Source organism: Silurus meridionalis, chromosome 13, assembly GCF_014805685.1.
Source record: "Silurus meridionalis isolate SWU-2019-XX chromosome 13, ASM1480568v1, whole genome shotgun sequence".
NCBI lineage: Eukaryota > Metazoa > Chordata > Actinopteri > Siluriformes > Siluridae > Silurus > Silurus meridionalis.
In genome coordinates this window covers 16776555-16803119 of record NC_060896.1, presented here as the reverse complement: position 1 = coordinate 16803119, position 26565 = coordinate 16776555, and the positions used below count along the sequence as shown (strand labels likewise).

At 40.3% G+C, this 26565-nt stretch overlaps 1 protein-coding gene across 5 annotated transcripts in view; it reads right to left on the bottom strand.

The window, feature by feature from the left end:
- reln (reelin) overlaps positions 1-26565 on the bottom strand; it is a 515746-nt gene that overhangs the window by 444833 nt on the left and 44348 nt on the right. For all 5 annotated transcript variants that reach the window (XM_046864386.1, XM_046864387.1, XM_046864388.1 and 2 more), the window contains exon 2: positions 22326-22433. In XM_046864386.1, the coding sequence (XP_046720342.1) occupies positions 22326-22433 (108 nt within the window). The remainder of the gene's footprint in view (positions 1-22325; positions 22434-26565) is intronic.

Here is a 26565-nt window from a genome sequence, read left to right as displayed (position 1 = left end):
CATTGAGGGGATCCACATCTGCCCCGTGCAGACTCACCACTGGTGTCCCACAAGGTACTTGGTCCCCTCCTTTTCTCCCTCTATACCCTCTCCATTGGTCATATCCTCACATGGGTTTTTACCACTGCTATGAAGATGACACTCAACTAATCTTTTCTTTCCCTCCATCAGATACCACGGCATCTGCTCGGATCTCGGCATGTTTGACAGACATGGATAAGTGCTCACCAACTAAAACTCAACCCCAACTAAACAGAACTGCTGGTCATCCCAGGTGATTCATCTTCAGGTCAAAATCTCCAAATAACACTTCATGACTGTGTTTCCCCCTTCAGACACTGCTCGCAACCTTGGGGTAATTATGGACAATGAACTGTCCTTCTTCCCACATGTCACTAATGTGGCTCGTTCCTGTCGATTTCTTCTCTACAACATCCGAAGGATTCGACCATTTCTGTCCACACAGGATGCCCAGGTGCTTGTTTAGTCTCTTGTCATTTCAAGACTCGACTACTACAACTCTCTGCTGGCAGGTCTTATCCTGAATGCTATTCGTCCACTGCAAATGATCCAAAACGCAGCTGTGCGGCTTGTGTTCAATCAGCCCAAGTTCTCCCACACCACCCCACTGCTGCGCTCCCTTGACTGGCTTCCAGTAGCTGCACGTATCAGATTCAAAACACTGATGCTTGCCTACAAGGCCAAAAAATGGACCAGTGCCATCTTACCTCAGTGACCTTATCACATCTGGTACTGCACTACGCTGTCCGAGATCCTCCAGCACTGCTCGACTGGTACCACCTTCTCTCAGAATGAGAGGTAAGTACACTTCAAGGCTCTTCTCTGTTTTGGCACTGAAGTGGTGGAATGAACTTCCCCTAGATGTCCGTACAGCAGAGTCCCTGACTATCTTCAAGCGACGATTGAAGCCCTACCTCTTCCTGAAACACTTAAATTAGCACTTTCCAAGTTTGCCTTGTAGAATTCAAGAGTTATATTTATATTAAGTTTGTAAACTTGTATACCAGTGTAGATTTATTCATTGCTAGAGACTCAAAGCACGTTTGTACATCGCTCTGGATAAGGGCGTTTGCTAAATGCCGCAAATGTAAATGTAAAATTTTTTATTATATCAGGGGTGTCAAACTCAATTGCCCAGGGGGCCAAAACTTAAAGCACACTATAGGTCACTGGCCGAACAGGATGAACATTTATTGAACACACTAAAACAAAATGTTTTTTTTAAACATAAATATGAATAAAAAAGACAGGAATATTATTCCAGAATAAATCAACTTAAACTTTAAATAACTTAAAATATTTTGCTCTCCACAAAAATATATCCTGTCAAAATTATTAAGTTAGAAATATGAACATGCTGCAAAAAACCCTGATAAAAAAAAGGGGGCTTTAAAGTAAACGTTAAAATAACAACAAATCAAAACAATCATATTTCTTTGCTCTTATGCCATTAAAAAATATAAACTGAAACTTTAAATAACTTAAAATATTTTGCTCTCCATAAAAATATCTCCTGTCAAACACAAGACGTTGCACACCTTCATCATGCAGCTCTTCAGAAACTCTCCCTCGGTAAATGGCCAGGCTGATTTGTCTCTGATTCTCCACTGCCACAATAAAACTTGCTTTCACAGCAGCTTCACTTTGTGATTTTGCTCTGGTTAAAAACGTCTGCTGAAATGTCAGATTCTACTTTCTGCTCTGCATTCAGGTTTTTCAGCTTATCCTGATGTTTTGTGTCATAGTGAAGTTTTAGATTAAATTCTCTAATTAATTTAACCGGCAATGTCAGTAAACATATACTCAGAATCCTATTGGTTTTGAAAGCCTCTGTTTTCAGAATCAACTTTTCTCTTCGCCATTGTGAGGGGCTAGCTTCGCAGTAACTTTACAATAGGGTTGTGCTACAGCAGTGATTACGCGTAGGTAGCGGGAGTTACTCAATCATAATTTATTGTACATTCAGCACCCAAACACAAGTCTGGGAGAGTTACGAACCGGAATGCGGGTATAGTCCATAATGCGTTGATAATCCATAAAGTGTGTAGGATTCAGAACGCGTGTGTACTCTGTTAAGCGGGTAGGATTCGGAACGCGTGTGTAATGCGTAAATCGGGTATCATCCAGATAGCGAGTGTAATCCAGATAGGCGAGTATAATCCAGATAGCGAGTAATATTTTTAGAGTCAGAACCAGAATCAAGAACCAGCGGGGAATGCTGGCGGTCAGGGGTCCGCTAGATCACTGTAGCAACCAAGAAGATCCAACAGCGAGTGAGGTCGGAACGGGACCTTATAAAAGGGAATGGTGACGAGGGACAAGTGTCAGCAAAAAGCGCCAGTAGCAGCTGAGAGAGAGCCGCGGAGGGAGTCACGGAAGGAGGTTCCATGACATTACCCTCCCTTCAGGGGCGGCACCTGATGCCCCAAACCCACCATCGCCCAGCATGCCAGGGCACTCCGAGGAAGGTCTTGCCACTGAGGCAGATCGACGGCCTCTGCGGAGACCCGAGGCAGAGCGACGCCCTCTGCGCCGGCTGGAGCAGCGTGCTCAGCGGAACTTGGGAGTGAAGCGGCGCCCTCCTATTTGACTGGCGGCAGTGAGATGCCTTTCTGGCTTCCAGTAACTGTCTCTAGTGAGGCAACACCCCCAGCGGGACTCACAAACTGAGTGGCACCCCCAGCGAAGAGAAACAGCTGGGCGATGCCCCCAGTCGGACTTGGAGGCTGGGCTGTTTACTTCGTGGGGCTTGGGTATCTTGCTGTTGGTATTCTGGTCCAGGGCCTTCCCAGAGCAATGGAAACTGTAGTGGAGGTCCGCCGTTATCATCCCAAACCTCCCCGTTAATTGCCAGATGAAATTGGTGTACGAGCCAAAATTACCCCCGTTTGCGCTCCACAATTTAATCCGTAATGTGGGTAGAATCCGAAACGTGTGTGTACTCCTTAAAGTGGGTAGGATCCGGAACGCATGTGTAATTGATAAAGCGGGTACCATCCAGATAGCGAGTGTAATCTGGAAAGGTGAGTATAATCTAAATAGCGAGTAATATCCTTAGAGTCGGAACCAGGATCGAGAACCAGCAGGAAATACTGGCGGTCAGGGGTCCGGTAGATCACTGTAGCAACCAAGTTGATCCAACATCGAGTGAGGTCGGAACGGGACCTTAAAAAGGGGAATGGTAACGAGAGACAGGTGTCTGCGATTAGCGCCGGGAGCGGCTGAAAAAAGGAGGGAGGCGTAGCAGGAGGATCCCTGACAGGTTGTATAAATCAACAGAAGCTTGACTTGATTGACGCTGGAATGTTCCCAGGTAGCCTTGCGTTCGGCAAGGCAGCTAAAGTGCTGCATTATGGGATCTGTAGTTTGTGTGTTAACAGCGATTCATATCGCCGGCCCGTTAATAAGTAGCATTAAATATATGTAGCATTAAATGAAGCGAGTCCTCCTGGGTATAGTTACATACACCAACCCCGTCTAAATGGCAGAGGAGGTGCAGTCGCAACTATTTATAATAATAATCTAAGTGTCACACAAAAGACTAAACACAAATGTAAAACATTTGAAGTTCTTTAGATCAACATAAAATATTCAGTGTCCAAAAGCAGGTCCAGTCAGTCAATTTCATTAATTATTATTTATAGACCCCCAGGGCCCTACTCTGATTTTCTCATAGAATTTGCAGATTTCATCACAAATTTAGCTACTTCATTAGACAAAGAAATATTTGTTGGTGACTTTAATATTCATTTTGATAATCAGGAAGGAAAGATTCAGTTGGAATTAATCAGAATGTTATAGGACCCACTCATAGTGGTGGACACACTCTTGATTTGTTGTTAACACATTGTCATAATTTCACAGTCTGAAGCTATTTCAGACCATTATCTCATCTCTTTTAAAATTTGCCTCAGTCATTGCATTACTACCTCACCACGTTATCGTTCATGCCAGCTACAGCAGCGCGTTTTATCAAAAATAGATCTCTGTCTGACCCCGCAGAGCTCGACTGGGCCACTAAACACCTAGAATCAACATTACGTTATACTCTAGAGTATTTTCCATAAAGGGTTATACTCTAGAGTATTTCCCATAAAGGGTTATACTCTAGAGTATTTTCCAGAAAGGGCCAGTGTGGGTGCAGGTTTTCATTCCAACCAATCAATGGTCACACCTGATAGTCATTGAAAAAGAAGATCATTAGATTTGAACAGGTAGAATTTGGTGTGGACTTGCTTGGTTGGAATAAAAACCTGCACCCACACTGGCCCTTCCTGGAAAAGATTGGAGACCCCTGCTCTAGATGATGTAGTTCCCCTTAAGACCAAAATGATCAGGGAGAAAAAATTAGCACAGTGGTATAATGATCATACGCACAACTTAAAACAGACCACTTGGAAATTTGAACGTAAATGGCGTCAAACAAAATTAACAGTATTTCAAATAGCATGGAAGGAGAGCCTCCTAAATTATAGAAAATCTCTTAGTGCTGCTACATCAGCATATTTCTCCAACCTTATAGAAAATAACAAGCATAATCCTAGATTTTTATTCAGCACGCTAGCAAAATTAACAGGAAATAAAAGCACTGCACTAACATGCACAGAATCATTAGGTAGTAATGATTACATAAGCTTTTTTAATAATATAGTTGAAAACATCAGGCAAGAAATCCAGACGAATAATATAAATCCAAATTATTCAAGTAACCCTGTAAACAGCATTGTAATTATAACAGACAATCAATTACAAAGCTTTACTCCTATTCATGAGAATGACTTAATTTCATTAATTTCCTCTCGACCCCTTGTCTACAAGTTTCCTCAAACAGATAATTCCAGAGGTAATTGGACCTGTTTTAAAAATAATAAACTCTTCCATTAGCACTGGTTATGTACCTAAATCCTTCAAACTGGCAGTTATCAACCCCCTAATTAAGAAACCTGACCTTAACCCATGTCAGCTGTCCAACTACAGGCCAATATCAAATCTCCCCTTTATAGCCAAAATTTTAGAAAAGGTTGTAGCACAGCAGTTATGCTCACATCTACTTATGAATAACATTTTAGAAATGTATCAGTCAGGATTTAGGCCTCATCATAGCACAGAGACAGCACTAGTTAAGGTGGTAAATGACCTGCTATTGGCCTCTGATCAGGGTTTTGTCTCTTTACTTGTTTTGCTCGACCTTAGTGCGGCTTTTGACACCATTGATAACACTATACTGCTTGCTAGACTTGAGAACGTTGTTGGAATAAAGGGAACAGCTCTTTCTTGGTTTAGATCTTATTCGACTGATCGCTATCAGTTTGTTGATGTAAATGGTGAGTTCTCCACACTCTCTGAGGTAAAGTTTGGTGTTCCACGAGGATCTGTCTTAGGCTCATGATTTTTCTCTTTATATGCTGCCTCTGGGGGTAATTATACATAAATATGGCATTCGCTTCCACTGCTTTGCTGATGATACACGGCTGTATATTTCAGCAAAGCCAGATGAGAGAGATCAGCTTAACAATGTTGAGGAGTGTGTAAAGGACATTAGACAGTGGATGCTTAATAATTTGCTTCTGCTTAACTCAGATTAGACAGAAGTACTTTTACTAGGACCACATGCAGCTAGAACCAAACTTTCCGATTATGTAGCATCTCTGGATGGTGTTTCTGGTGCAGCGTGTACAACTAAACTTGGTGTTATTATTGACCCTAGTCTTTCCTTTGAGGCTCACATGAATAATATTACCAGGATCGCCTTCTTTCACCTTAGAAATATTGCTAAAATTAGAAATATGATGTCGTTACAGGATGCAGAAAAACTAGTTAATGCTTTTGTTACATCTAGATTAGACTACTGTAATGCTTTACTGTCTGGGTGTTCGAGTAAGTGCATAAATAAGCTTCAGTTAGTTCAGAATGCAGCAGCAAGAGTCCTCACTAGATCTAGAAAATCTAGTCACCCCTCTTTGTCTCTCTCTCTCTCTCTCTCTCTCTCTCTCTCAGTCGAGTTAAACATGCTCCTGAGGTTCCAGTGACCACTGTTCCTTCCCAGGCCTGCCTCTGGATAGTGTTCTCTTCGATTGGAGGCCATTATGTGCAGCTTGGGATGGTTTCTCATCAACACCTTGGGAGGTTCCATTAAATTCCGGAGTAAGAACAGGCGCTTTGAGGATGGAATGGACTGTAGCTAATGTCAACAGTCTGCTACATTGACTCCATTGAGGATATCTGCTATAAATGGACATTCGGTGCAACCCAGATGAGGATGGGTTCCCTCTTGAGTCTGGTTCCTCTCGAGGTTTCTTCCTTATGCTATCTCAGGGATTTTTTCCTTGCCACCCCAGCCAACATGTCCATGTGGGCCCCACATGGGTTTTATCTGGGTTATATGGGCATCATGTGGACATGGGGTCAGAGTGGGCACTTTGATGGGCTGTATGTGGGCCCCAGCTTAGTCAGGGTTGTGGGCCCCAGTTAGGCTGCCCATTTTGTTTATTCGAGGGCCCTGTATAGGCCACATTTGGGCTATATTTAGCTATATTTCTCAAAAGAAATCTATCATTCATTATTCAATTGATGATAAATTCAACTGATATGTTTTTTTTGCGTATTTTATAACATCAACAGATTAACAAAAATTGGATATATTAACATTAACATAGTATGACTATTAAAAAAAAAATCGGCTGTGCAGCTCACAGAGCCTCCCATTCCTGTGCTCAATCACAGGAATGGGAGGTGCTCCAGTGGTAGTTGAAAAAAAAATCGGTTGTGCAGCTCACAGAGCCTCCCATTGGTTCCTGTGCTCCCAACGTTTCTTCAGAATCAGAAGGCGGGAGCACAGGAACCAATGGGAGGCTCTGTGAGCTGCACAACCGATTTTTTTTTTAATAGTCATACTATTTTTTTTTCAACTGAATATAAGAACACAATGTAGTGCAAAAATACAGCAGCACTCAAGATGTGCAGAAGACAGCATGTAAACAGTGTAGTATAATGTTTCATTTATTGAATGTATGCTTTTGAAAGATTTGTGGTAATTAAAGTTACAGGCACGATATAACGAAGGTAAGTGTGGAGATTGAACTGGATTACCTGAGATATAAACACCTGTGGAAAACTCAACATTCTTAACGATTAGCAGATCAAGTCAAGTCAAGAGGCTTTTATTGTCATTTCTACTATACACAGTGGTACACATTACACAGTGAAAACGAGACAACGTTCCTCTGGAACCCTGGTGCAACACTAAACATTAACATAAAGCTACAACACAACACAAGCTACATAAAGTGCATCGGGTGCAACTGCTGCAAACAGTGCATACAAAAAACAGTACAGACAGACACGACAAGACACAAAACCAAGATAGCGCCGACCAGTAAACCTACTGTATACTTGGTTATACAGTACTGTGAACTGTAAAAACTATACCCGGGAGTGAATATAAGAACACAATGTAGTGCAAAAATACAGCAGCACTCAAGATGTGCAGAAGACAGCATGTAAACAGTGTAGTATAATATAACAAAGTCGAAGGTGCAAAAAAGCATGTAAACAATATAATAGTCGAAAGTGCAAAAGACGGCATGTAAACAGTAATACAGTGAAAGGTGCAAAAAAACAGCAGTTAAAGAGTGTAGTACAGTCAAATATAAATAATAATAGATGATGGTGGAATAGATTGAGATGAGTGATGAGTGTGTGTTAAGTGTTAAGTCCAGGTTGTACAGTTTGATAACACACATTTGAGTGTGTGTGTGTGTGTGTGTGTGTGTGTGTGTGTGTGTGTGAATTCCCTTCAGTTCTGTGTATTAAGTAGCCTGATGGCTTGCGGGAAAAAGCTGTTGCACAGTCTTGTTGTGGCGGCCCGAATGCTTCGGAACTGTTTACCTGATGGCAGGAGGGTGAAAGTGTGTGTGACGGGTGTGTGTGTGGTCATCCACAATGCTGTTTGCTTTGCGGATGCAGCATGTGGTGTAAATGTGCATAATAGAGGGGAGAGAGACTCCGATGATCTTCTCAGCTGTCCTCACTATCCTCTGTAGGGTCTTCCGATCCGAGACGGTGCAGATCCCAAACCAGGCAGTGATGCAGCTGCTCAAGATTCTCTCAATGGTCCCTCTGTAGAACATGGTCAGGATGGTGGGAGGGAGATGGGCTTTCCTCAGCCTTCTCAGGAAGTAGAGATGCTGCTGGGCTTTCTTGGTGATGGAGCTGGTGTTGAGTGACCAGGTGAGGTTGTCCGCCAGACGAACACCAAGGAATTTGGTGCTTTTGACGATCTCCACTGAGGATCCATCAATAATCAATGGAGATTGGTCGCTCTGTGCTCTTCTGAAGTCCACAACCATCTCTTTTATTTTGTCCACGTTCAGAGACAAAACATGTTTGCTCCACACCAGGCAGTTAACTGTTGCACCTCCTCTCTGTATGCTGACTCGTCGTTCTTGCTGATTAGCAAACTTGATGATATGATTCGAGCTGTGCATTGCTACACAGTCGTGAGTCAGCAAAGTGAACAGCAGGTGACTGAGCACACAGTCCACTGTGTGGGACTGTGTGGTGGTGCTGGAGATGCTGTTCCCGTTCCATACTGACTAAGGTCTCTCAGTCAGGAAGTCCAGAATCCAGTTACAAAGGGAGGTGTTCAGGCCCAGTAGGCACAACTCCTCAGGTGCTGAGGAATAATTGTGTTGATGCTGAGCTGAAGTCAATGAACAGCATTCGTACATATGAGTCCTTGTTATCCAGGTGGGTGAGGGCCAAATGGAGGGTTGTGGAGATAGCATCGTCCGTGGAACAGTTTGGTCCAGGGAGGGTGGGAGCTGGGTCTTAATGTGCCTCATGACGAGCCTCTCGAAGCACTTCATCACGATGAGAGTGAGCGCGACGGGACGATAGTCATTTAGGCAGGATATGGTAGACTTCTGGTGGTTGTCTTGAAGCACGTGGGAACAACGTTACTGCTCAGGGAGATGTTGAAGATGTCAGTAAAGACGTCCGCTAGCTGTTCTGCACATTCCCTGAGCACTCTGCCAGGAATGTTGTCTGGTCCAGCAGACTTCCGTGGGTTAACTCTGCATAGTTTTTTCCTCACTTCAGCTGTGGTTAGACAGAGCACCTGGTCAGTGGGAGGAGGGGTGGTCTTCCTCACCTTCACATTGTTCTGTACCTCAACCCGGGCATAGAAGTCATTCAGTGCATCTGGGAGGGAGGCGTCACGGTCACAAGCAGGTGATGTAGTCTTGTAATTTGTGATCACCTGGATGCCCTGCCACATGCGCCGGGTGTCTCCGCTGTTCTGGAAGTGGTTGTGGATTTTCTTTGCGTGTGCGTGCTTTGCCTCTCTGATGGCCCTTGCTGTTTTTAAGACCGCCCTGTCTCCAGTTCTGAAGGCAGAGTCTCTTTGTTTCAGCAGCACACGCACATTTGCAGTCATCCACGGCTTCAGGTTGGAGCGTGTAGTGATTGTCTTGGAGATGGTCACATCATCAACACACTTGCTGATGTAGCTGGTCACTTATGATGTGTACCCCAAGTTGATGGAATCGCCATTGGTTGCAGCCTCTCTTAACATGTCCCAGTCAGTGCACTCAAAACAGTCCTGAAGAGCAGGAGTAGCTTCTTCTAGCCAGGTTTTCACCTGTTCCAGAACCGGTTTAAAGCGTCTGATAAGCAGTCTGTATGCTGGAATTAACATAACAGAGCAGTGGTCTGAGTATCCGAGATGGGGGTGGGGCTTCGCACGATAGGCGCCGGGCATGTTTGTGTAAACAAGATCCAGCATGTTCGCTCCTCTTGTTGCAAAGTTCACATGCTGATGGAGTTTAGGAAGCACAGTCCTGAGATTCACATGGTTGAAATCTCGCGTTTCTGTTGGCACGAAACACGGTTAGCCCGTCTAGCTGGATGGCGGCTTCCGTAACCCTAACCCTAACCCTAACTCTGTTGCTGAGCCACGTCTCCGTGAAAACAAAGACGCAACAGTCTCTAAACTCTCGCCGTGTGGTTCGCTGGAGTCGGATATATTTCAGTTTATTGTCCAGGGAGCAGACATTTGAATAACTAGGACATTGTCTACTAAAATGTGGAAATAACGCCTTTTCAAACCATTTTCACCCGTGTTTTCTCCATATAGTGTCTTTATGATAACAGGATGGTGAAACAGTAAAAGCACTGTGGAGTAATGACAATAAAACACTGAAAATGACAATAAAACACTGGATTTATTTTATGCAAAAGAGGAGGCTTATACATCATACATCTGGACTGGACAGACAACAGTGAGGCAATATACAAGAAAGGGCAGAGCAGACGCTTTCTGCTGAGGAGACTAAGATCTTTTGGAGTGCAAGGAGAGCTACTGAAGACCTTTTTTGCAAATGCAATAATGACAGTTAAATTTTGCATGTGACTTGAATGAACAGATTGATACGCTTACACTTCATGTAAATATAGATGGGTTGCCACTTTTCAGAAGCTCTGCTGTGAATCTGTGGCCAATTCTTATTTGGATTTAGGAACTTGACAATTCAAATGTATTTTTAATTAGATTGTATTCAGGTTTAGCCAAACCTTCCTCGGTGCATGAGTATCTAAAGGAATTTGTTAAGGATTTTAAAGTTGTCATTCAAGAGGGATTAGACTTTATTGGGAAACATTACGAAGTTGCACCACCTGAGGCTTTTATTTGTGATGCACCTGCAAGGGCTTTTCTAAAGTGTATAAAGGGTCACTCTGGCTACAATGCCTGTGAACATTGTGTTCAGACAGGTCTATATGTTAATGGTAGAATGACATTTCTAGACCTGACTGCAGAGCTCAGAACAGACTTACAGTTTGAGGAAATGATTGATGAAGATCACCACACAGGAGTATCTCAAATTAAAAATGTAGGTGTTGGTTTAGTGACAAACTTTGTGCTAGACTACATGCATCTTGTGTGCTTAGGTGTTGTAAGAAAGCTTATTTACCTGTGGTTTAAGGGTCCCTTAAAGTGTAGAATGTCAGCTAGAATTATTTCTGTAATTTCACAACACATGGCCTCATTAAGGGTGTATACACCAAAGACCTTCTCCAGGAAACCCAGATCCCTGTTTGAAGTGGGCATATGGAAAGCCACAGAATTCAGATTATTCCTCTTATATACTGGACCTGTTGTGTTGCGTAATAGTTTATCAGATAGTTTATACCAACACTTCATGATGCTGTCTGTAGCAACGAGAATCCTTCTTAGCCCAGACTTATGTTCAGAATTTTCTCAATATGCAAGTCAGTTACTGAATGTATTTGTTGAAAATTTTGCAGAAATATATGGGCCTGAGTTTATTGTCTATAATGTACATAGTTTAATTCATATAGCACAGGCTGCAAGTAAATATGGATCTCTAGATCAAATTTCATGTTTTCCTTTTAAAAACTTTTTAGGTAAAATAAAAAAGATGGTTTGAAGGCCACAACATCCGGTGCAGCAAGTTGTAAAACGTGTACATGAGAATCAGAAAGTCAAGGCAAAAAAACAGGTGCATAGAGTAGCTAAACATAAACAACTTCATCTTTCTGGACCTGTTCCTCAGGGATTTGAAGGATGCAAACAGTACAAACAGTACTACGGGAAAAATATGTTTCTTTCATGTAAAACAGGTGACAATTGTTTTGACTTGAATGGACAAATATGCCTTGTAAACAATATTTTGTACAGTTCATCTGGGGACATGTATTTTGTGTATGATTTTTTTTTACAAACATAGAAACATTTTCTATTTATCCCATTGACTCTTCAGCTCTGGGAGTCAGACTTGTGCATGGATTAAATGGACAATTTCAAACTGTACCTCTGACTGAAATAATAAAGAAAATGAGGTTCTTTCATATAATGGAGCTTTTGTAGCTTTGCCTCTGCTACATGACTGCTGACATTATGCAATTATTTTATCTAGCAAAATGCTGCCCTTTGCTATAGTGGAATTTCTGGATTCTTGGACTGTTGCCATTATCCCAAAAAAACTGGTTTACTGGCCCAGAGGAAGAGGAGTGTTACTGGCCTCCTTCCTCCACTGTCAACGTAGACCGATTTGTTCAAGAGGGAAGAGGCCCACAAGAAGATTGGTTAAAATCCCAAGTGTGGGTTTTGGGAAAAGCTGGTGAGGGTAAAATTTCATTAAATGATTGTTCATTCTTGTTTAATTAAGTGTACTTCATTAAACAGAAAAAAGTATTTGTGTTATTTTAATTATAGTACCTTGGAATATGTAAAAAAAAAAATGTAAAAAAAAAAATTCAATTAATGTAAATTCTGAATGTACACTAAATCATTGTTACATTCCTCTAGCTGATTATCCCACTGCCAGAACAAAGATGAGGAAAGCTGAAGTGACCTCCAGACCTACAGACGGATCCAGAACCAGAGGGAACCGAGCAAAAAAAAGTAAGACTCATGTTTTGGATGCGCACCTCAGTAGTAGGTCATTTAGGTACTTTTTGCATACTATAAAGTAGGCATATTTGGCATGGGGCTCTTTGAGAAAGTAAAAACTATTGACAATGTGTTGAGAAATACTATGTTAATTAAAAATGTCTTGGTAAATGACATTACACTGTTGCAGAAAAGCATTGAATAGACATTACATGTTAGGTAAAATTGCTTTAAATGTCAAAATTGTATGCTTTTTGTTTTACTTTGCCATCATATTACTGCCACTATGCATTTTGTCTAGGTATTTTAATTTGTATTGCACTTTTCACAATACATATTGTTTTAAATAAACATTAGAGAACATCATGTTGTAATGTCTTTAAACCCCTCGATTTTTTAAAATCTGTACACCGAAATAGCCATTGAATCATGTCTTGACACCCTCACATTCTGTAAAAAACATTTTTCTTAGGATTCTTTAAAAAGTTCAGTAACGTGTGTCCGTGGTCATTTAATCAATTTATAAAAATCATTGTATTTTAAACATTTTCACTTTCCATGTGTTTCAGGCGTAAAGTTATTGAAACAGACTCGGACAGTGAAGAATGTCCAGAAATGGCCGTGCCACCACCCCAAGAAGGCTCCTAATAAAGGGATTTGGGAACAAGCAAATAGCTACACCACCTCTCACAAATGGGCCACCAACTCATAAACCTCATACTTCACAGAAAGCACAAGTTCCAACTTGCAGCATCTCAGCACTGACAGGAACTACAGACACTCCCCGCAGACCAGTTCAGCCCAGTGGGTTCTCAGTGAGGGATGGAATGTTTGTTCGTATACTTACAATACAGGAAGAAATAAAAGATTACCAGAAGGTGCAGGGTAGCATGATACAGGCACTTCTGCAGCAGAGAGAGCATAATAGGGTGATTCCTGTCTTGCCTGAGGGGGTCACCTTAGATGAGGTGGAGTTAAAGCTCTGTGAGTCTGACTTCCAGAAAAATGTGGTGAGTGTTCTAACTTAAGTAAATAGTAGACTTGTAGAATTACCCACTGACTTGGCAAACGGGCACCATGGCAAACGCTCATTCCGGAGCCTACGTTTTTTTGACATTTTGTATGGTATTGTGTAATTTTAACATCATTTACTCAGATCAGTTAACAGTTTGGGCAAATGGTGGATTAGAAGGTGCTTACAACCTTGTGATTCTTAGTCTTTTTTTTATTTTAGTTCTGATAGTCCTATGCTCATGTAACTTGCATGCTTTATACAGACAAATAATGGGTTGTGCCCTGGTTGATGCGGTAGCATGCTCTACTTTATATTAATTTTTTTTAGCTTTACAGGTAGCCTGAAGCAGAACCCATTGCTGAAAACGGTCAGTAAAAAAGAGCTTGAGACAGCGCTTGTTAAATGGTTCACAAATTCAAGAGACCGAGATGGCAACCGTGCTTTGAGAGCCCAGCGGCACCATGATCGGAGGGCAGTACAGCCGGAAGTGTAAGTCATATAACCTATAGCTAGGGATGCACAATTAATAATATTTTATCCCGATGACTGTTTTTGCCTATGTTTAACTAAGGGAATACTCTACCCTCAAATGAAAAAATATCTTATAAATTACTTATCCTCAAGGAATCCTATACAGTGGCTGAGAGAGCTCAATGCTTTGCAACTTAAGAAAACACATGCAAATAGAAAAAAAACACCAGCAAATAAAAAAAAAACTTTATCAGTTTGACAACACATGTGCTGCAAACCCCCACAACACAACCAAGTACAGAAACACGCTGCAAATCCTCACAACACAACCAAACACTGAAACATGCTGCAAATCCTCACAACACAACCAAACACTGAAACATGCTGCAAATCCTCACAACACAACCAAACACTGAAACACGCTGCAAATTCTCACAACACAACCAAATAGCACAGATAAAAAAAACATGTTCCAAGGGGACCACAACAAGTGACAAACCTGTCTGGGACTGCTTATTGTTCAATGTCTATTTGTCAGTAGTGTTTTCGATGACCTGAAAGGTGAGTTGTTTGTCTATTTTAACATTGTTTATTTATGATTCCTTGGCCTTTTGGATAATATTATCCTAAATAATCTGATGAAATACACAATTAACTGTAAAACGTTATTATGGTAACTGGCAAAGCCAAAGAATCATGATCAGGATGTTGAAATAAACAAAAAACTCACCTTTCAGATCATCAACACCACCACTGATGAATAGATACTGAACAAGTAGTCCTGGGTGGTCAATTTGGTGGTCTGTGCTATTTGCAGTGCAAATTAATTGGTTGTGTTGTGAGGATTTGCAGGATGTTTCTGTATTTAGTTGCGTTGTGAGGATTTGCAGCACGCGGTGTTTAACTGATGAATATGTTTTCTTGATTTGCTGGTGTTTTTTCTATTTGCTATGTTTTCTTCAGTTGCAGTGCGTTGAGCTTTCTGGTCCACCGTGATCCTAGGTGTGACTTACATCTTTAAGCTGATCAGAATCATTGTTCAATCACTGGCTTTTGGCAATGGCCAAATATTTGTTTAAGAGTCAAGTTCAGAAACAAGGTTGATATTTTAATTGTTACATTTATAAGTTTTGGATTCCATGACAGGTCCCCCGGCATAAGTTATTACTGTGCGAGTCAGAGTTGGGAACAATTCATTGATGAGACTCTAGGATATGTCTTAATTATATTGATACATGTTTTTTTAGATGCTGCTGTGAATGGTAGTATTTTAAAATGTACTAAATTGCCTTTACTGTCGTCTCTTTCTTTACTGTTTTGTAGGTGTGCAGTTGAGGAACCTGCATAGACCCACCAACTATTCTACTTTAGTATTTCGGTTATTCCTGTTTCCTGTTTTTTTTACTTTAATTAATTTAAATTAAATGTGATTTACACATTCTAAGTTGAAGTCATTTATTTTTTACAGTTCAAATACTCAACCATGTAATTTTCAACATATAGCAGCACATAAAATCAACTAATATTAGTTCTTTGTTTGGTCAGGCACAGTTTTACATTGTAACAGGTTTAAAATGGTTTGACAGTGTTTTTTTCCATAGTAAGATTAAGTACACATTAAGTTCACCCACAGAAATCAATGATGAAATTAATAAATGGGACCCAATTCTCACCCACTGTAGTCCCACAACAACCCCATAAAGGGGCCGTTTGTGGGTTGACCCATGATTAAGTCATGTGGGCCCCATAAGGGTCCTTTTTGTAGCCCATTTGGCCCCATTTTTAACACCTATTTGGGACCCAAATGGGCCCATATAAAGAACACCTATACAGGCCCCACTTAGAGCCCACCATGGACCCATCAGTCACCCCTCTGGGCTAACACACAAATTTCTCTGGGCCCCATTTTGGTTGACCATGCAGGGCCCAAGTGACAGCCCATCAAAAACCCACATGGGGCCCACATGAAAATGTTGGCTGGGACAGTCACCACTGGCTTGTTCGTCAGGGACAAACTTACTTATATTAATAACATTCACTTTTAATTACCACATTTTCTGTGTAAATCTGCTTGAGACAATGTTCATTGTTAAAAGCGATATACAAATAAAAATGAATTAAATTGACTAATTAACAATAATAATAGATCTATATAAAATGATCTTGATCGGATATAGTTGTACATTGGGTCAGATGTGGCATGCCTTGAGTTTGCTCCATATGATTTATATCTAGTTGATTATGTAGTCTGGTGTTGCACAAACACTTTTGTTTTCATTTTGTTTAATTGCAAGGTACACTTCTGTACTCAGTTCTCTCTGCACACTGCTCTGTATAATATACAGAAGGTTTACTGGCGGCATTATTTTGTGTTTTGTGTATTTGTCCTACACTGTCTTGTGTTGTCTTTGCACTAGGTTGCACACAATGCACTTTATTTGGCGAGGACACTTACGAGTCCTTAGCACAGTGTTTTCTGTTATGTAGCTTTATGTTGTTAAATGTAGCACCAGGGTTCTGAAGGAACATTGTTTCATTTCACTGTGTACTGCGTCAGCTATATATGGTTAAAATGACAATAAAAGCTTCTTGACTTGACTTGACTCTTGACCACAAATCTATGAGCAGGATAGTACATACAGAAGGCTCATGAATGGATGGAGCATAGAGCACAACATCTGGGATCTTCTGATTTCTGACCATCACTAACTTAGCAAGGTATAACAAAGTGACTAAATCAACTATTCTTAATCCATGAGCAAGCATTAAGCTCAAAGAAAATTAGTTTACGGTTAAATCCTCTGACTAAGATACAGACTGGCTAATTTGCCTCCGTAAAGAGGTATAGTTAGCCTAGCACAACGCTCTAAGCGACTCCGAGTCCATAATATATGATTAACTGAAAAGACGGAATGCTTAGAATAATCTATGAAAATTCAAAAAGAAATAAAACCAATAAGGCGATCATCTTGAATTAAATATATTCAAGATACATTTTTATTTCAAATTGTAGTCAGTTTGTAGGTTAAATATTAGATTAATGTAGCAAATTGCTAATTTTTACAGCAGCGCAAAAAGACTAACATGCAGCATACTGTACCTTCACCCATGCCAGTGGATTCTGTCGTGGGGCCATTGGGTGGGTTACTTGATTAAAAAACCTTAAATGTTTTAAATGTATGCATGTACTGAATGCATACTGACCAGGCATTACATTATGACCACTGACCTGGCATAACATGACCACCTGCCTAATATTGTGTTGGTCTGACCTGTCAAGCATTAACAGCATTGACTACTTCAGCATATTGAGCTACTGTATAGAATCTCAAAATATTTACTTGCTGATAATATATATCACCCATTAACAGGTGCCAGGATGAAGAGATAATTAGTTTTTTTCAATCACTGGTCATAATGTTATAACATCATAATGTTATGCCTGTTCAGTGTATATATTAATATGAAAAATATAATATTGAAAACAACACAGACAACACATAAATGCAATGTCCATATGTGGCACAAGGTCAACGTGTATTTGAACTGTAGCTGTTTAGTACACTAAATAGCTAAATATTTATTTATTTTAAATTGCAATCCAAAAGAGGGCATGGCCTATACCAGACATTTTGTTATTATTATTTTGTGTTATAGACAATGAAAACAATGACAAATAGGAATTAAGTAATTTTTGTTCACAGATTATAATAATAATAATAAAAAAAAACTAATTTGCACTGATTACACTGATGTTACTTTGGACATTTAGCACTTTTTTTTTTTTTTTCTTTTTTTTTTTTTTGCGACATTAACATGAACCACTATAAACATAGACCAGGAATATTCTATACATCTACTCCTCAATCAGCCGCTGTGGCTTTGTGACAACTCGACCACTTGCCGTCTTAACAGGGAAACTTGGAGACTTTAGATCTCTTTCCGGTTTTTGGTTTTGAGTGCTCAGGTCATGTTCTTCCTGTGTGTCATTAGTTACACTCTGCCCGTTAACAGTTTGTTGGTCTATGTCATTGGATGTCTTGTGACTCTGTTCTTTTGGTTGCATTAGAAACTTTCTGTTCCTTCTGTACACCTGTCCATCTGGCGTCCGGACAACATAGGATCTCGGCTCTTCAGCGAGTGCTGTTACCTGAGCTGGATTCCAAGTGCCATCCTGCCATATCCGGATGTTATCACCAATGTTGAGTCTTGGAAGTGCTTTGGATCCGTGGTCAAAGTATTCTTTTTGCTTCCTTTGCCTCCTCTCCAGCAGTTGCTGTACTGCAGTGGTCACTGTCTGCGGTCTCAACAACTGAGATGTAATTGGAAGTCAAGTTCTCACACGTCGACCCATCAGTAGTTGAGCTGGTGATGCACCTATATCCTCTATGGGGTGCTCCTCAAATTCAGTAAAGAGAGATATGGATCTTTCCTTTCAGATTTAGCTTTCTTAAGCATGAGCTTGACAGTCTGTACAGCTCTTTCAGCCATTCCATTTGATTGTGTGGTGTGGGCTTGATGTCTTATGACTAAACTCCCATTCTTTGTGAACGCTTGAAATTCTTTAGAGCTGAACTGCGGCCCATTATCTGAAATTAATGTTTCAGGAATTCCGTGTCTGGCAAATTGGGACTTCAAATGGGTAATGACTGTAGCACTTCTTGTATCTGACCTCAACCACTCTACTTCAATGAACTTGGAATAATAATCCACTAAAAGTAAGTACTCCTGCTGGTCAAAAGTGAATAAGTCAACACCTATCTTCTGCCAGGGCCTTTCAGGAACACTGTGTGGTTGTAATGGCTCTTTGGTTTGCCGTTTTTAGTATTTGCTGCAGACCTCACAGTTGTTTATCATCTCTGTTATACTCTGAGACATCCCAGGCCAGAAGAGCACATCTCTCGCTCTCCGCCTACAGCTCTCTATCCCTAAGTGACTCTCATGAATTCTCCTTAGCATTTCTGCTCTCATGGTTGCTGGAACAATGAGTCGTTCTCCTTTAAAGACAATTCCATCCACGACTGTGATTTCTTCCCTGAAGTTCCAATACATTTGTATTTCCTTTGCAGCTTGGCTCCTGCTATCCGGCCATCCGTTCAACGCTGTCTCTGCAAGTTTTTTAGAGTTACATCTTTTTCAGTTTCCTTCTGGAATTCCTGGAATTTTGCATTTGATACAGGCAGGTTTGACATCAACATGTGCACCTGGGCTTCTGTTTCTTTATCAAGTAAATTAGTCTCTGGTAAGTATGCTCTGGATAATGCATCAGCAACTAGCAGTTCCTTACCTGGTTTGTACTGCACCATTACCTGATACTTTTGTAGTCTCATTAACAATCTCTGTACTCTAGCTGGAGCACTGCTTAGGGGCTTTTTCATAATTGCTTCCAATGGTTTATGGTCAGACTCTACCATTACACTTCGTCCATACACAAATTGGTGGAAGCGCTCCATTCCAAACACAACTGCCAACATTTCTTTCTCAATTTGTGCGTAGCGCTGTTCAGTTTCATTCAATGCGCGTGAAGCATAAGCTACTGGCTGGTCTTTTTGAAGTAGCACAGCTCCTAGTCCGCTTTTCGACGCATCAACAGAGACCGTTACTGGTAACCTCACATCATAGTACCTGAGTATGGGTGTTTCAGTCAGAAGTGTTTTCAGGTTGTTGAAGGCATTCTGCTGTTCATCCTGCCACTGCCAGGTGACATCATTTCTGGTAATCCTGCGCAATGGTTCAGTGTGTTGTGACAAATTTGGAATGAACTTTGCGAGGAAAGTGACCATGCCTAGGAATCGTTCAACATCCTTCTTGCATTCAGGTGTGGGCATATTTCTGACAGCCTCAACTTTACTTTGATCCGGTTTCAATCCATCTTTTGTGAGGATGTGACCTAGGTATTTAATTTCTTCCAAACCTACTTTACATTTTTCCTTATTCAATCTGAAATTTTTTTCTCTTGCTTTCTCTAACACTTGCCTCAGTCTGTGGTCGTGCTGTTCCTTTGTCTCACCCCAGATTAGTATGTCATCAATGTAGGTTTCAACACCTTCAATTCCTTCAAACAGCTGTTTCACTGTCCTATGGAACACTTCCGGTGCTGAGTTGACACCAAAGGGTAGACGGAGGAATCTGTAACGCCATAGGGAGTGTTAAAGGTACAAAGGCGAGAGCTGGCATCATCTAGCTTGAGTTGCCAAAAACCTGTGCTTGCATCCAGCACTGTAAAGTATTTGGCTTTGGCGAGCCTGCAAGTTATTTCATCTACTGTTGGTAGCTGGTAATGTTCCCTCATCACTGCTGTATTGAGATCACGGGGGTCTAAACAGATTCTCAATTTCCTGTTAGACTTCTCAACAATTACAAAAGGGTTCACCCACTGCTTTGGCTCTTCAATCGTTCTTATCACGTTCATTCTTTCCATTCTATTTAATTCTATTTTTAGTTTTTCTCTCAGAGTGACAGGAATTTTCCTAGGTGGATGTACTTTTGGAACCACAGTGTCATCTATTCGTATTGTGTGTTCTCCCTCTAGGCAACCCATGCCTTCAAAAACATCTGCATATTCCTTGAAAATGTCCATTTTGTCACCTTTGTCCAATGTCATCACTCTCTTGATGAGCCTCATTTCTTCACATGCATGAATTCCCAGGATTGGTTTAGCATCTGTTGTTACCACAATGAATTCCACTACATATGTTTTGTCATTATATTTCACTGCCAAATTACACTTCCTTTCACAGGTATTTTGTCTCCTGTATATGTAAACAGCTTTACATTAGTGAGTCTAAGAGCATTCTTTTTACCAAGTCTTTGCACCAAGCTGTAAGGAATTACATTGGCTTGAGCTCCAGTGTCCAGTTTAAATTTTACACTCCTGCGTGCTATTTTCAATTCAGCTGTCCATTCATCCGTCTGTGGCTGTGTTAGAACCATACCCACGAACAAACTAGGTCGCTGATCTGTGACGTCATCATCAACCATGTGCACTTTTTTCGATCTGCACATTTTAGCAAAGTGATTCATTTTTCACAGTTCTTGCACTGTTTGCCATATGCAGGACAGTTGCGTGAAGCATGCTCAGTTCCACACCTGTTACACTTAAACTTGCTTGCTTTGTCTTTTTCACTCACTTTGTTTTTATTTTTCTGTGCATTACTGCGTGTCTGCTTATGTTTAACTGCATCTACATGCTTGGTCGCACGTGCAGAGGTTTGCGCATTACGCTCCTCGTCATGCATCTGCAGAATCTGGGCTTTTGTTGTTTCCGACGCAATGCATATTTGGATAGCTCTTTCAAGAGTAATGTCAACTTCCTCAGAAGTCTTTCTCTCATTGCATCTGACGTGATCCCACAGACAACTCTGTCTCTAATAAGGGATTCTTGCAATTGTCCGAACTCGCATGACTTCGCTCTTAACTTTAGCTCAGTAACATACTGGCTAATGGACATTTCCCCTTGCACACACATGAAAAACTTGTATCTCTCGTAAGTTATATTCTTCTTAGGGTTACAGTAGTCCTCAAATTTCTCCATGATTATGTCTAGTTTATGCTGGTCATCGGCATCATCGAAAGTGAATGTATTGTACACTTCTAGCGCTTCCTCGCCGGCCACGTGAAGAAATAGAGAGGACTGTACCTTAGCTGGCTTGCTTGCGCATCCTGCTGCAAACATATACAGTTCAAATCTCTGCCGAAATCTTCTCCAGTTCTCCGACAGATTACCGTTTGACAGATCAAGTCCCGAAGGTGGCTTGAGACCCTCCATTGTAAATTTTTTCAGTTTACTTCTGACACCATGTTTTAATATCGATTATTGTAGCAGACAACAGCACAGATAACCAAAATGTCAGACATGTTCTTTATTTCTGCACTCGCCCCGCCCCAATCCCTACAACACATGATAGTGCATCAAGCTGGTAATTGGCAGACAATTCTCATATCATGACATACTCTGTCTACTTCATATGTCTACTGGTGTTTGTTTAGGACCCATTACCAGTTAAACGCAAATTATGTTTTCATATTTGGTTACAATAAAGCCTCCTAATGTGAACAGATATTTGCTCTGAATATATTCATAGTTGAATTGATACTTAACAATTATGTAATAGTAGCAGCCCCTGTGTTGGATTTCTGCAATTCTTTATTCAAATTTGGAGCCACCACATACCAACAGTAATGTTCATACTTATAATGTCACCCCCTTATTTCTAGTTTACTCCCTTAAATCATTGTTTATTCTGCTTTATAGCTTTATGTACAGTTCATTTACATTTACCAATCAATTTAATAAATACCACTGCATACCTGGCCTTTCATTAGGTTATTTAAATCAGCCAGTAATGCAGCCATAGGACAATGAATAAAACTGTGCAGATACAAGAACTTTTGTTACAGACTTACCAAATCCATAAGAAGCAGAAGGAGACATGGGTACTGCTTGGACAGTGGTAGAGGTGTAAAGACCAGTGATTAGCAAACCATCGAAGAATGAACTAGTGGAGATCGTCACTGCAGAGAGATGCATAGTGTTAGTAAAAAGAGGCCAAAGTTGATCATTTTGATTTGTAATAAGGGATATTATAAAACACTAATAATTTAAAGAGATTAAGACTAATTCATTTATAAGACTGATTAAATCTAAACACTTTTATTTTTTTTTGGTGTGCATATGTAAATTTGAAAAATAATATGCAAACCCTGTTTTGGAATTTAGTTAGAAAAAAAAAAAAAACTAAATAAATATAAAATATATATATAATCTATATATATATATATATATTAATGCCCATTAATGCCCTTTTATGCGTTATGGTCTATACAAACACAAAACTGACTTAAACACAAAGTAATTTTTAAACACTATTTTATTTAAGTCAGACCAGCACAAACTGAATATATCACAAGAATGTCTGAAATAAATAACTAAACAAGCTATATAATATTTTCAGAATCAAATCTAAAGTGGCTTCTGCATTATAAAAGCTGTTGTGTTGAGCCCTTAAAAATTTTCCTTTCACAGCTTAAGTATGAAACTATCAACAATGTAGAACATAACACCGGGTTAGCTTCTAGCTTCGTCGAGGCATGGAGTTTCTGGAGGTGCTGCTATTGCAGTAGATACGACCCCCGAACCAGAAAGACACAGCTTACATTTGACTAAAAAGTTTTTGTGTTTATACTCATCTAAAGTGAAATAATGAGCATATTTCCACTTTGAGAAACTCGTCTTGCTCTCGCCTTGACTCGCCATTACTGCCGCACAGACCTGAATAAATGGAGACACGCCCACAGTGCGTCTTCTTCGTGTTTACAGTGGTTCATCCTCCAATCCTCCAATGCATCGCTGCTGTAAACAGGTAGACTGTAGTCTACACTTCAGCCAAAATTAATTCATTTAAAAAAGTAACGGGTAACGCACCATATGGTAATGGAGTTAATTAATTTCATCAACGCGTTACAGTATTAGTTACTGTCAAAAGTTACAGTAAACGCGTTATTGCCCAACAATGTATGTATGTGTGTGTATATATATAGATTTATTGTAGATTTGGTGATTGTGGTGGCCAGGTCATATGATTCATGCAGTCCCACTACAATCACACCAGAAGAGGTGGCATGACATTGCAAAATGATGTGGTAGCCATTCTGATTGAACATGCTATCTTTTTTTTTTTCAAGTCACCAACAGTGTCCCCAGCAAAGCACCCACACACAATCACACCACCTTCTCCATGCTTTACATTGTAAACCACACATTTAGGAGCCGTCAGTCATCCTCCTCTCTATGTCAAAAACAGAGCGGTTAAAACCAGAACTCTATCAGATTTATCAGACCAAAGGACAGTTTTTCACTGATGTAATGTCGATTCTCTGTTTCTCTTGAACAGTGTATTTTGAAATGTCTTTTTCACTTGAACTCTGAGAAGCATTTATGTGGGCTCTAATCTTAGGTGCTGTAATAAACAGTTTCTGATTATAATAATTCTAATAAACAAAAATGTTTAAACTTATCTTCTGCAGCAGAGGTAGCTCTTGGTCTTACTTTCCTGAATCTAATGAGAGAATGCCATGAGTGTGCTAAACATCATCAAAGCTGAATGTAACTATTTTGGCTAATCTAAATCATATTCTGAATTATTAACCAATCTTTTTATTACATAATTCCAAATACGTTCTTTCAGTCTGTCCTGGCCAGTATAAAAGTGGTGCAGCAGCATGAACACTGAACTAGACTCAGAACCTGTGAAAACATTTTCAGTTATCTGGGGGCTCATCCAAAATAGCTGGGTGTAGATAAGAATTATTCAGATTTAATATACCTAACCTGCAGTGTTTCAGTCAGGGAAATTCTGTATAAATTGATATCTAAATTGAGTAACGAATAAGTGAAAGGAGTAGAATCTGATAATTATAATTTATCTCTCTGCATACACAACAGATGCAATTATTTAATTGCATCTGTTGTGTATGCAGAGAGATAAATTATACACAGCAGACAATCAAGTCTTGCTAACTCACATTGTTTTTACTCTGAAATATTAACTTATTACTTATTAATATTAACAATACATCACTATATGAGTCACCACTAGAGGGCAGGCTTATCACAGAATGCTGATACCCAATAGTACATAACCCCAAACCCCCCCCGCCCCAAGATTAATCAACCCAAGCACCAAAAAAATGCATAACTATAAACTTGCTGCATAACATTTACAATTAACCTGAACAATGTTGCCAACTACAACAAAGTTTCTTGTCCTACTTGGAAGTTTCTTGTTTGTCTATTGTTTATGTGCACAAATTATTTGTTTTTCACATCTCGTCGAACATCAGGTTTGATGAGGTCCAAGCGAGATCTTAAATTCCTCAGGAACATCATCGCTGGTGTTTGACCAGTCGTGGAGTGGGTGGCATTAATAGGGGTTTGGGGTTCAAATGTTCATTTAGAATGTCCACTTTTGCTGAAACATTTTATCCGCTGGCTTTTCAGTGGTTAGCAAACTACGGAGCAGTCCATATGTCTTTGCTCCCATCACACTCAGCAAAACAGCCACTTTCTTACCATCTGCAAAGACATTAGCCTCATGGTATACTTCCACTCTTTCCACATAAGTTCCCCAATCCTCAGCATTGCTATCAAATGCGGCGATTGTTCCAATCATTGAAATTTTTGCTCGTTTGGAGTTTAGCTTTACACTTTAATTAGCTTCTCTCACTTACATGTGACTCACACTGTCTTTTCACGATTCTTCTCTTTCTGTTTCATGTGTATTAAAGTTTTGTTGACGCTTCTGTAGTTGTTGATCCAGACCTCATCGCCAATTTTGTTTTGGATGCTGGCAGATGAATGATACACAGCAGACAATTGAGTCGTGTTAACTCACATTGTTTTTACTCTGAACTATTAACTTCAATACATCACTATGAGTCACCACTAGAGGGCAGGCTTATCACAGAATGCTGATACGCAATAGTACAAACATTACAGTATCTTATATAAAGAAATACAATATTGTAGATGATGCTACATAAAAAAAACAGTATTCAAACTGGCAATTCAAAAAGAAAGAAAAGAAGAAATTAAATGTGCAAATTGTCAGTGTATGTATGTGTGCGTAAAGTGACAGTAAATAATAGAATATGTATATAAGTTGCTATTATCATCTGTTACATAGAGGTGAGTCGTTGTACAGTGCAATGGCATACAGTAGGAATGATTTCCTGAACCGTTCTTTGTTACAGCAAAGCTGAATTAGTCTGTTGGAAAGATAACTCCACTGCCTCTGTATAGGATCAGTAGCATCAGTCAGATGCTACTGACTCCTTTTTCTCATCTCATTACTCAACCATGGACCTCCTCTGCCCCTTGACTACAAAACCCAAGTAGACTTCTTGTCTCAATCACTTTTAGAGTTTTGCGCAGCAATCAACGAGAACTTAGATCAGCAGAGAGGAAGTGGAAAACAATCAAAACTCGATGTAGACCTCGCGAAATTTTCGAAATTTTCTTCGGCTGTGACTTCTGCAAAAATTGCCTTCTACAAGGAAAAGCTCAAGGCCTCTGCACAAGATCCTCGTAAGATCTTGCAATCCCACCACCTGTCCTCTGGATCCAATCCCATCAACTATGCTTCAGACCATCACACAAGATCTCCTGCCCTTCATCTCCACAATCATCAATGGGTCATTAACATATGGCTATGTGCCAACTACCTTCAAGCTAGCAAGGGTCATTCCCAACTTAAAGAAACCTGCTCTGGACCTATTAGACATCAACAACTACAGACTGGTATCACGTCTCTCTCTTTGCTAAATCTCTGGAACGCACTGTTTTTGACCAACTGTCTGTCTATCTCTCACAAAACAACCTCCATGATCCAAACCAGTTTGGGTTCAAAGCGGCACATTTCACAGAGACGGCCCTTTTGGCTGTTTCTGAGAAACTGCATGCTGCTCAATTAGCCAAGCTGTCATCTGTACTTATCTTCCTGGACCTTTCAGCAGCATTTGATACCCTCATACCCTTAAGAGCCTTGGTATCCGCGGAACAGCATGGGACTGGTTTGCTTCCTATCTGGAAGGTCGCTCATACCAGGTAACTTGGAAGGGAGCCAGAACTGCCCTGTGCGACTCACCA